The sequence below is a fragment of the Zingiber officinale genome, chromosome 5B (assembly GCF_018446385.1).
Source record: "Zingiber officinale cultivar Zhangliang chromosome 5B, Zo_v1.1, whole genome shotgun sequence".
NCBI lineage: Eukaryota > Viridiplantae > Streptophyta > Magnoliopsida > Zingiberales > Zingiberaceae > Zingiber > Zingiber officinale.
In genome coordinates, this window is record NC_055995.1 from 54352528 (window position 1) to 54363967 (window position 11440).

At 37.4% G+C, this 11440-nt stretch overlaps 1 protein-coding gene across 1 annotated transcript; it reads right to left on the reverse strand.

The window, feature by feature from the left end:
* Positions 1 to 302: 302 nt before the first annotated feature.
* Positions 303 to 2755, reverse strand: LOC121986645. The gene is made up of 3 exons (XM_042540598.1): positions 2663 to 2755; positions 412 to 1159; positions 303 to 319 (listed from the first exon to the last, which is right to left on the reverse strand). The coding sequence occupies exons 1-3, from the start codon at positions 2753 to 2755 to the stop codon at positions 303 to 305; spliced, it is 858 nt and encodes a 285-aa protein (XP_042396532.1).
* Between the last annotated feature and the right edge of the window lie 8685 nt (positions 2756 to 11440).

Sequence of the window (11440 nt, forward strand, 5' to 3'; positions counted from 1 at the left end):
TATTGTTTACTGGAATATCTTTCAATTTTAAGTTATAGAGATCATTTTCTAATTCACCAGTCCTAATCAAACATTCATCCTTGTAAATATTGCAAACACCTTTTGCAAATAGACAAGAATAACCACATCTATCAAGTATAGAAATAGAAATAATGTTTTTAACTAAGTTTGGAACAAATAAAACATCTCTTAAATACAACTTAAAATCATTGCTCAAGATCAAAGTAATGTCTCCTATAGCTTTCGCAGCAACTCTTGCTCCATTCCCAAGTCTCAAGAAGGTCTCACCCTCTCTGAGTCTTTTACTTCTTGTCATCATCTGCAAATCATTGCAAAGATGAGAACCACAGCCAGTATACAATACCCAAGAAGTAGAGTTAATAGAGACATTAACTTCTATATAGAGCATACCTTTGTCAGAACGCTTCTGAGCAAGATACTCCTTACAATTGTGCCTCCAATGTCTAGGCTTATTGTAGTGGAAACAAACATGTTCTGACTGATTAAGCTTTGTGGGCCTTAGCTTCTTATTAAGCTTAATCTTCTTCATAGGGGCAGAACGTTTCTTTCCCTTTTTATGGGATTCTTTCTTGGATCTAGAAGATGAACCCACATGGAAAACAGATTTTTCCTTTTTCATGGTTGCTTCATAATTTGCAAGCATATTGACTAGCTCTTCAAGGGTAGCCTCTAGCTTATTCATATTGAAGTTAACCACAAAATTGTCAAATGAGGAGGGGAGAGACAACAATAAGATGTCCGTCGATAGCTTGTGTGGAATAACCAAGTCAAGGCTCAATAACTTTTCAATAAGCCCAATCATCTTAACTCCATGCTCATGAACCGAAGCCCCATCTCGTATACGAGCCGTCATGAGCTCCTTGACAGTCACGTGCTTGACTGAACGAGTCTGTGCACCATACAACTCTTGTAGGTGTATGTGAATATCTTTAGCATCCATAGTCTCCTCAAACCACCTTTGCAGTTCATTTGACATTGAAGCCAGCATATAACATCTTGCTTGAAGATTATGGTCCGACCATTTTTCAAGCTTTTCCAACTCATCAGTGGTGGCATTAACAGGAGCCTCTTTTGGAGGTGCCTTATCTAATGTATATGCAATCTTTTCAAATGCCAGAACAATCTTTAAATTTCTTAGCTAGTCAAAATAGTTAGGTCCAGTTAATTTGTTTTGATCAAGTATCACAGATAGTGGATTCCGAGATGCCATATCGAAAATATACTGAAATGAAAATAGATAATTAATATTACTGATTATTTTAAATAATTCATAAGAAAAAATATGTGGACTTTTATATTTTGAATTACCTCCCACTATTTTTGACCTTTCCATCACCCTCTAATGGAAACGGGAAATTATATTTCCTTAGTGAGTACATAGAGCCCAATTAGCCAATTGTGACCCCTGAATGATATCAGCCGATCATAATTCCCAAAAGGTAGAACTCAATTACATCATATGCAACCTCTATGTAATTCACCTCACGTTTGATAAGGGCCCAATAATATGACGCCGATTATCTTTATGTGTCAAGTCGACCCATCAATGTTAGATTGTAATGGATGGTCGCCATGCGTTCCCTCAATAATATGAGCTGAAGTCATGGGAGTTCCACCCAATCCACATCATTTATGTCAGTGGAAGACACAGCTTTCCGGCGTTCAGGCCTCCCCAATGATATGGGCCAGACACTGACCACGGGTAGCTTTCATCATGCAACCACCGTTGATGGAAGACAGTGAAAAATATACTCTTTTATTTTATTCCTTTATGGCTTGATATAAATTTTGAATCATATTCAAAATGAGAGATTTTAATTTAAATATTTATATCATCACTTGGAAGATATAATATGTTTTATGCATGTTTGCCGGATTCAAACAACTATGTTATAGAATAACATACATACATATATCTAATATTATATATCAAATATATCATATTTTAAGGATAAACAATCAGTGAGAGCCATTTGATCATCCTTCTTGCATCGTATGCGTAATATCAAATATTTTATATCAATTAATTAACAATTAATTAATTAATTGATCAACTTATGCTTCTTGTTAATTATTTAAATTTGACCACAAGATTATCAACTAAATTGATAAATCAATTTATCTATAATCAATTTTGGTAAACCAATTATTATAGGTAAAATCATGTTTCATCATAATATGTTACCAAATATTTTACGTGATTAAACTAATTAACACGAACATATTTACTTTTGTCTTAAAGTCCATACGTTAAACAATGATAACCTGGCTCTGATACCACTGTTGGACCAAATTTAAAATTCGGTGATCATGTTTCTACACTCCTATGCACAGCGAAAATTTAAAATTTTATTTATGATTAAATAATTAAATCAAAGGAGTGTTCGTATGGTTTTTAAAACAAACATAAGCATGATCTTTATCTAAGCATGCATTACAATCTAACCGTATAAGTAAGATTCTAAAAGCATAACAAAGATACACTATCATGTGATTGATTCATATAATGCTAATTTAATCATTTTATTTATACATGCTAAACTATCTAAAATAAACATATTAGATCATTTAAGCATAACATAAATAAAACTATTAACATGCATTAACATACATATGAATCATAGTACAGGCATAAACATACCTTCCAAACAGCCTGTGTTTGGGTATGACTCCAACTATTTCGATTGTAGCGAAATAGCTCCTCATTGTTGTCACGAGCTCGTACTTCCTTCATCTAATCCAGTCCACGATCGGAGTCCTCTTTCCAACACTTGATCGCACTAGAGATCAAGTGTCATTTTTCGTTGAGACGAGCAAAGCGACTTCCACAAAGATGAGGAAGGGGCTGCCCAATTACCCTTCACAAGGGGTTGTCTAATAGCTCTCAACAAGGAGCTATGCCTTCCAAAATTCTACAAGAAGATGGGGCGCCGACAATGCTTCTCGAAGAGGAGAAGTAACAAACAAGGAGATTGAACTTTTCTATGGAAGAGAGTGAAGAAGATCTCTATCTTCTTCTTTGGAAGTGGCTGCTGAAAAACTCTCAAGGAAAATTTAGGGTATGACTACCAAAACTCCAAGAAGAAGAAAATAAACTTGTTGTCCGAAATTTTCAAGCTCTCAAAATTTTTTGCCGAACTCTCCTTCTCCAAAATTTGAAACCGTAGCTTTCGTCAAGTGCCACACAAGAGAGCTTCTTTTCTTTAATAGTTTCAAAGAACAAGAAAAAACAAAATGTGGAGTGAGTGGGGAAAGTGGATTAGAGGAGAAGTGAGAAAATGGTGAACGTGGAGAGGTAAAGGAAAAAGGAAAAAGAAAATAAAATTTTTCTTTTTCTTTTTCATTACACGTAGAACCAACATCCTCCTTTTATATATATATATATATATATACAATTTAATTATAATTGTATTTCTTCTAAGGTTTAAACTTTTAAAGTCCAATATCTCTTCCATGTTGGTCTATTGGATTTGTAGATCTTTTCTAGAACCCAATAATTCGAGTCCATTGTAATCATATCAACGATCCAATATCGTTGACATGACAAGCACACTTGCTCACTACTACAATATTATAAATCAAATTTATAGACTTTGTGTGGAATTCTTCCACTCTCCTTGTTTCCATTCATTGGAAATCAATATAACATTTGATCATATCAAACTTTATTTGTCAACATACTGTTTGATCACATCAAAACTTTATTCGCCAAATTCAACTACTTGAATTTGACTTTCTCAACGGGAAATAGGGAAACCAATACATGTGTGACCCTCAATTGTTTAGGGATACAGCTAGCCGTGAGTTTACAACTCTTTGTGATTTAGGGCATACCCTTAATAGCCCCATCCTATGATTAACTCCTTAATTATAAGACGTCAGAACTAATTCTGATTAATAGCCAACGAATCATGGTAAGAGCGTCTAGCAGCACCGCCCCATAATTCCCTAGGTATCACTGAATAGTGCTTGCAAGAACCAATTGATTATGGTTAACGTACAGTCCGGTCCCTTCATCTCATATATCCCAGTCAAATCTACAACCATTGGTACATCGAGAATTGTATATTGATTCGATAACCATGTGATATATCTTATAGTGACATCGCATGTGTAATTAGGAAACTCCTTTCCTAAATTACATCTTACAGTTCTGATCAGAGACTTCATTCACTATAAAATAATATATTACATAGGATATCCACACCTGTTGGTGTGCGGTGAATCCCCGACTACAATACACTAACTCCTATATGTTTCGTTACTACACCCAATCTCACTACCTGATGACCCTAATACAGTTGGTAAATGAGTCAAAGTGTAGCCCCAGCATATAGAGTCTCAGTGTTGTCTCGGGTCATAAGGACTATTAGTGTACAACCACAACCAAAGACTTATCCACTCGATAAATGATAGCCACTTGGAAAGTCTGTGTGAGGGATGTTCGATAAACTCATCATATGATCACCCATCTATATATTTGAATATCTCTATGTCCTTACCAATGAAACATGGTACACTATATTGTTGGAACCCCAAGGTGTTTTGATGTGATCAAACAAGCTAAGTTAGGTCCTGCGTTTGTTTAACCCTTGTGTCTAAGTGTGCAGGAGCTTAGGAACACAGGAAGTCGAGCAGAAGACGCGGCTAGCGAGAAGGATGACGCGGGAGAGAGCTGACGGGCTCGATGCGTCCGAGGGACGAGGTGACCGCGGAAGAGTACATCGGTGGACGAGAAGAACGTGCGCGGCGTTTGAGGGACGAGAAACCGGGAAGGAAGGCTGCTCGAGGAGAAGGATGTAACATAGGTTCGGGTGAGCCCTATTCCGGATGGCCGAGATCACCCAAGCTAGTGGAGCCGGAACAGAAGACCCGGACCGTGACAAGCTGAACCGAAGCGGAGCGACCAGACGAAAAAAGTCAACCAGAGTTGACTTTTGGGGTTCGGGGCGCCCGGAACCCTCCGGGGCGCCCGGACCGAAGTTTTTGACCAGATCGAGTCAAACTCGATCTGAACGTTGGGGGATAAAGTTTTATCTCCCAGGGCGCCCGGAACCCCTTCGGGGCACCCCGACCAGTGCTATAAATATAGCACTGGTTTGCACAGATCATTTAACTCACTTGTAATCAATTCTTTCTGTGCTTTCAGTTGTGTTCTTTTCATTTGTGCTGTCAACATTGTAAAGAGGCTTCTCCGCCCAGAGGAGATCATAGTGCACTTACTTTCCTTGGATTAGCAATCCTCTGATTGCAAACCAAGTAAATCTCTGGTGTATGATTTTTTTACTTAGTCTCTACTTTTTATTACAAGTGTTTATGATATAGTTGAAATCCGAGAAAGGTTCGAGTTTTATTTTGTAGGGCAATTCACCCCTCCCCTCTTGCCGGCCTCCAAAGGGACCAACAAGTGGTATCAGAGCAAGGTGCTTCAGGAGGACTAACCGCCGATCGAAGCAACAAGATGGCCGGACCAAGCATCGTCCCACCAAAATTTGAGGGGAACTTCGCAGACTAGAAGCGTCGTATGGAGGTATTCCTAAGAACTGATTTCGAAATTCGATTTATAATGAAGTATGGTTTTTTAGCTCCGACAAATCAAGATAGAAAAGAAAAAGAAGAGAGCAATTGGACAAAGAAGGAGCAGAGTGAATCTGTAGCAAATAGCCGTGCGGAATATCACCTGCTGAGTGTGTTACCACCTCAAGAGGTCAACCGCATCGGAAGCTATTCATCTGCTAAAGAACTCTGGGAGAAGTTCCTGGAACTCCATGAAGGCACGTCTGAAGCTCAGCTCGCTAGAAGAGACATCCTCCGGAATAAGTTGATGAACATTCGTCTGGAAAAAGGTGAGAAGATAGTAAATCTACACGCAAAGGTAAAAGAACTGATTACTGATCTCGAGAACCTCGGAGAAACGGTAACAAATCGGGACAGCATACACTACACACTCAACGCGTTTCCAAGAACTCCAGAGTGGACGTCAATCATCGCCGCCTACTACATCTCAAAGGACCTAGAGGTAAGTACATTAGAGGAATGTTTTTCTACCCTTGAATTACACGAAACTAGATGTGCAGAGATATCAAAGGACACAACCCAGACTATGGCGCTAAACGCAACTAACAAGGATGAACCCGAGTCAGACTCCGAAGACGATCAAGAAGCGTACATGGTAAGAAACTTTAAAAAGTTTTTTAGATCTAATAAATTTAAAATGCAGAATAAAAAGAATAAAAAAGGTAGAAGAAAGGTACGGTGCTACCAGTGTCAGAAGGAGGGACACCTAAGGGAAGACTGCCCAGAACTCAAGAAGGTGAAAATAAAGACACCCAAGAAACACAACCTAAAAGCAACTTGGGACGACACTTCTTCATCCGAATCAGAAGCTCAAGAATATGCCGGGATAGCACTGATGGCAAGCTACGAAGGACAAAGTACATCAGAACTCAGCATCGATGAAGGGGGAGCGACCTCAGATGGAAGTAGCGAAGCAAGGGGAGATTCAGACTTCAAGTCTGATATGGTAAGTGAGGTATGCCTCTTACCCCCTGATGAACTTTACTTTGGAATCAAAGCTATGACTAAATCCATGTATAAATTAGAAAATAAAAATGCCAAATTAGAAAATGAAATTTTAGAAACAAAGAGAATTTTGGCAAAATCATGTCTTATAGAGGATTTTGAAAAATTAAAAATTGAAAATGAAAAACTAAAAGAAGAAATAGAAAGATTGAAAAAATCTAATGGTTCAAATATTTCTACTTTTAGAAATTATAGAGGTTTAAATTGGTATTATAGATTTCATCAAAGTCAAATTAGAAATATATCAAAAATCTATGCACCTAGGAAATACTTGGTTAATCCTGTAGGTAGGAACCTCTACTGGGTTCCAAAAACCTGTTTAATTTAAAAATTAAAATCAGACTTAGCATTTTCAGCAAGGAAATTAAACAACTAATTTCATTATGAGGCTTTGTCTAAGGAAGTGGTTGTTGCTCCAATAACCAAGAAGGCCTAGTGCCTCGCCACGACCTAGAAGCCAAGTATCGAAATGAAAAGTTTAATTGACTAACTGAAAAAGCATTAATTTAAATTACTTAATGCTTTAAAAGAGTTATTCAATTTGTGTTAGAAAATATTTAATTTTTTTTTTCTTAGAAATTTTTTATCTTAGAAATTTTTATAAAAATTGACTTAGAATTTTTTTTTTTAAAGTTATCTTAGAATTTTTTTATGATAATATTGCCTTATAATTTTTCTTAAAATTGACTTAGAATTGTTTCTTCTGAATATTAACTTAGAATTTTCTTTAGAAAAGTTTTTTTTGGGAATGTTAAGATAAGTTTCAAACTTAATTTTTTTTTTTTACCACTTATGACTGTTTTTATCTGAAAAATGTTTTACTTAAATTTTTCTCGAAAGAAAAATTCTGAAGAGTGTCTTTACTTAGACATTTTTTCCACTCAAAGTGTTGTTTGAGTTTCCCTTAGACTTGTTTATAACCCCAATTTTTATGTGATCAAAGGGGGAGAAGTATGTTAAGTCTAGGGGGAGGTAATATATAATTTTTCATTTGAAAAATATTTGGACTTATTTGAATATAAATTGTTTTTATTGCATGTGTTTACCCTAACTTAACTTGGGTTGCTCACATCAAAAAGGGGGAGTTTGTTGGAACCCCAAGGTGTTTTGATGTGATCAAACAAGCTAAGTAAGGTCTTGCGTTTGTTTAACCCTTGTGTCTAAGTGTGCAGGAGTTTAGGAACACAGGAAGTCGAGCAGAAGATGCGGCTAGCGAGAAGGACGGCACGTGAGAGAGCCGACGGGCTCGGTGTGTCCGAGGGACGAGGTGACCGCGGAAGAGTACACCGGTGGACGAGAAGAACATGCGCGACGTTCGAGGGACGAGAAACCGGGAAGGAAGGCTGCTCGAGGAGAAGGCTGGAACATGGGTTCGGGTGAGCCCTATTCCGGATGGCCGAGATCACCCAAGCTAGTGGAGCCGGAATAGAAGACCCGGACCGAGACGAGCTGAACCGAAGCGGAGCGACCGGACGGAAAAAGTCAACCAGAGTTGACTTTTGGGGTCCGGGGCGGCCGGAACCCTCCGGGGCGCCCGGACCCCTCCGGGGCGCCCGAAACCCTCCGGGGTGCCCGGATTGAAGTTTTTGACCAGATCGAGTCAAACTTGATCTGAACGTTGGGGGATAAAGTTTTATCCCCCCAGGGCGCCCCGACCAGTGCTATAAATATAGCACTGGTTTGTACAGATCATTTAACTCACTTGTAATCAATTCTTTCTGTGCTTTCAGTTGTGTTCTTTTCATTTGTGCTGTCAACGTTGTAAAGAGGCTTCTCCGCCCAGAGGAGATCATAGTGCGCTTACTTTCCTTGGATTAGCAATCATCTGATTGCAAACCAAGTAAATCTGTGGTGTATGATTTCTTTACTTGGTCTATACTTTTTATTACAAGTGTTTATGATATAGTTGAAATTCGAGAAAGGTTCGAGTTTTATTTTGTAGGGCAATTCATCCCTCCCCTCTTACTGGCCTCCAAAGGGACCAACATATATCACAGATGCTAGTCTCTAGCTTAAGCAGCCTTTTATCCTTGTTTATTAGGCGACCCAATTGACTAGGAATAAATTTAGAATATACAGTGAATATTGATGTATTTCATGATGACCATCATATATACCACCACATCTCACGATAGTGTATTCAAGGACTTTATCTATGCATATAGTGTTAGGATGTATACTAAAAGCCTAGCCTTTTGTATGAATATTTATTTTGAAATGAGAATCACATTGGTCAAATGTCTGCATTTAGTAAAATACAGTTGTCCATTTAATTTATATTGTAGATAACATGGTGTGTGATGTCATACAAAAGATCATGTTATCAGTTCCTTATAAATTATAAATAGTAGCTCACAACCAAGACGGATTGGATAAACCATTGGAATGGTTGTAGTGTAATTTGATATTAGTTTATCTTGACTATAAAATTATACTAGTACACCTTGTGTGTATTGAGCAGGACCATTTGAGGTTGTTTCTTTTTATACTGACTGCATAAAAGAATATAACCTCTGTTATTATGGATGTGCGTACTCTTAATCTCGATATAATAACAAGCACATATATTTAGTATTTATTTCTTTAATTTATCAGTGGGTGAGATTTATTCGTTAAATCAATAGGCCTGATAAGTTGGGAAATAATATTATTTATATGGTGTGTTGTTGATTATAGAAGGAAACTATGTTCTAGTTATCTAGGTTGATGATGTCCCCTTGAGGAGCTCATAAGGATTGTCATGTAAATCCTGTAGGTGGATTTAGTCCGACATGACAATGAAGTTGAGTGATATTACTCTTGGAGCTAGATATTAATTAAGAGAGTTGTCAGTAACTCATTTAATTAATGGACATTCGATATCTTAAACACAGGGAGATTAATGCACTCATGATAGAAGAAGCCTATAATGTAATATGGGATTGGTGCAGTAGTTCAATAATAACTCTTTAGTGGTATGAGTTATTATTGATGAACTTGAGTTGGGCATTCGGGTCGAACACAGGAAGCTCAAGTTCATCAGGAGCCCAAAACCAATTCCTCCTCTCGGTGCCTACTATAGCCTCTATAAAGCCTCGCGTTCACCCATTTTGATTTTCCTTCTTACCCAAATGAGGGTCCGGCCACATCCTTGCTTGGTGCCCAAGCAAGGGGCTGACCAAGCCCTCTTGGTGCCCAAGATGTGGGCCGGCCAAGCCATGCTTGGTGCCCAAGCATGGGGCCGGCCATACAAGAAGAGAAAAGGAAGTTTTGTTGAAAATAGAATTTTGTTAAAATCTTTCCTTTTATAGCTTTCTACAATGGATTAAAAGAAATATTTTAATTTTATTAAAATCTTTATTTTTTTGTAGTTATCTACAATGGTTAAGATATATTTTAATTTTGTTAAAATCTTTCATTTTTTGTAGTTATCTACAATGGTTAAAAGAGGGATTTTAATTTTGTTAAATTTTTTTCTTTTTTTGTAACCAACCATTTTAGGAATAAAAGGAAGATTTTGTTTAAAACAAAATTTTGTTATAATCTTTCCTTTTATAGCTATTTACAATGGTTTAAAAGAGAGATTTTAATTTTGTTAAAATCTTTCCTTTTTTGCAACCATCTACAATAGCAAATAAAAGGAAATTTTATTAAAAACTTTCTTTATTTGCCGCTAGCAAAGATTATAAAAGAGGAGGAGGGGATGCTCTCTAATAACACAACTAAGGCTCCTCTTCTAATTTCTTGTGGCCGACTCTTCCCTCTTTTCCCTTTCCTCTTCATAAGAGCCGGTGACACGTAGAGAAGGGCCTTCACCTTGTGGCTGGTTTCTTGGAGGAGAAGAAGAAGAAGAAGAAGAAGAAGAAGGCCTCTTCACTTTGTATTCTTTGGTGGCCGAAAGCTTGGAAAAGAAGGAGAAGGTCGGGTGTCTTTGTCTTGGTAGATCGTCGCCCACACGACGTCCAAGAGGAGGAGAGGAATACAGCAGAAGATCAAGAGGTCTTTAGCTACAAGGAAAGGTACAACTAGTTCTTTATTCCACTGCGAACTAGTTTAGTTTTTCTTTGTATGGATCCTGAAATACCAACACAAGAGGCTAGCGATTTTGTGTTTCAATTTTGTGCTTTGATTTTATGTTTCGATCTTGTGCTTCGATTGCGGTCTCTTTAGTTAAACCTAGGGTTTACTGTGAGGAGTTTAAATATTCAATTTCTTTGAAAGGCTTTGTCTAGGAAGTGGTGGATGATCCCGTAACCAAGAAGGTCGAGTGCCTCGCCAACGACCAGGAAGCCAATCCTTGAAATAGATATTTAATCAACTTCTGTAATATGGTTTAACTTCTGAAGAACACATGAGTTGAACTTGGAGTAAAAATGTTAAGTTTCGTTTCCAATCCAAGTTTAACCAATGAAGAACACATGAGTTGAACTTGGATTATTAATGTTAAGTTTCTTTGCAATCCAAGTTTAAATTTTGAAGAACACATGGGTTGCTAGGAAAATTTTCTGTACTTGTACAAATTTTTGTACAGGGGAAACATAACGAAAATCCGAGTAGCACCCAACAATTGGTATCAGAGCTGGTTTTCTGCCTCTGTGTGTTTGGTTTTCAGTTAAATTGTGCACTTTTCATACATAAATTTTGGCAAGATAATAGTAGTATGTGCAAATAGATTAACTCTGTGGTTGCAGACATCCTAGTTCCAACTATTATGACCCTATTGTGTTTGTGTGTGATTGGACCCTCGGGCATGTCGAGAGCATTTTATGTGTGTGCATGATTGTAATTATTAAATACAGCAAGAGCTATATTAGTTTTTATGATTTTACATTCTGTTCGATCTAGATTACATGTACAT

Excerpts from the sequence above, each read along its gene's own strand:
- LOC121986645 (XM_042540598.1), bottom strand. The coding sequence starts at position 2,755 with ATGAAGGAAGTACGAGCTCGTGACAACAATGAGGAGCTATTTCGCTAC. Across the intron at positions 1,160-2,662 it reads AAACACAGGCTGTTTGGAAG|CTAAGAAATTTAAAGATTGT; the intron begins GTATGTTTATGC and ends TATTTTGACTAG.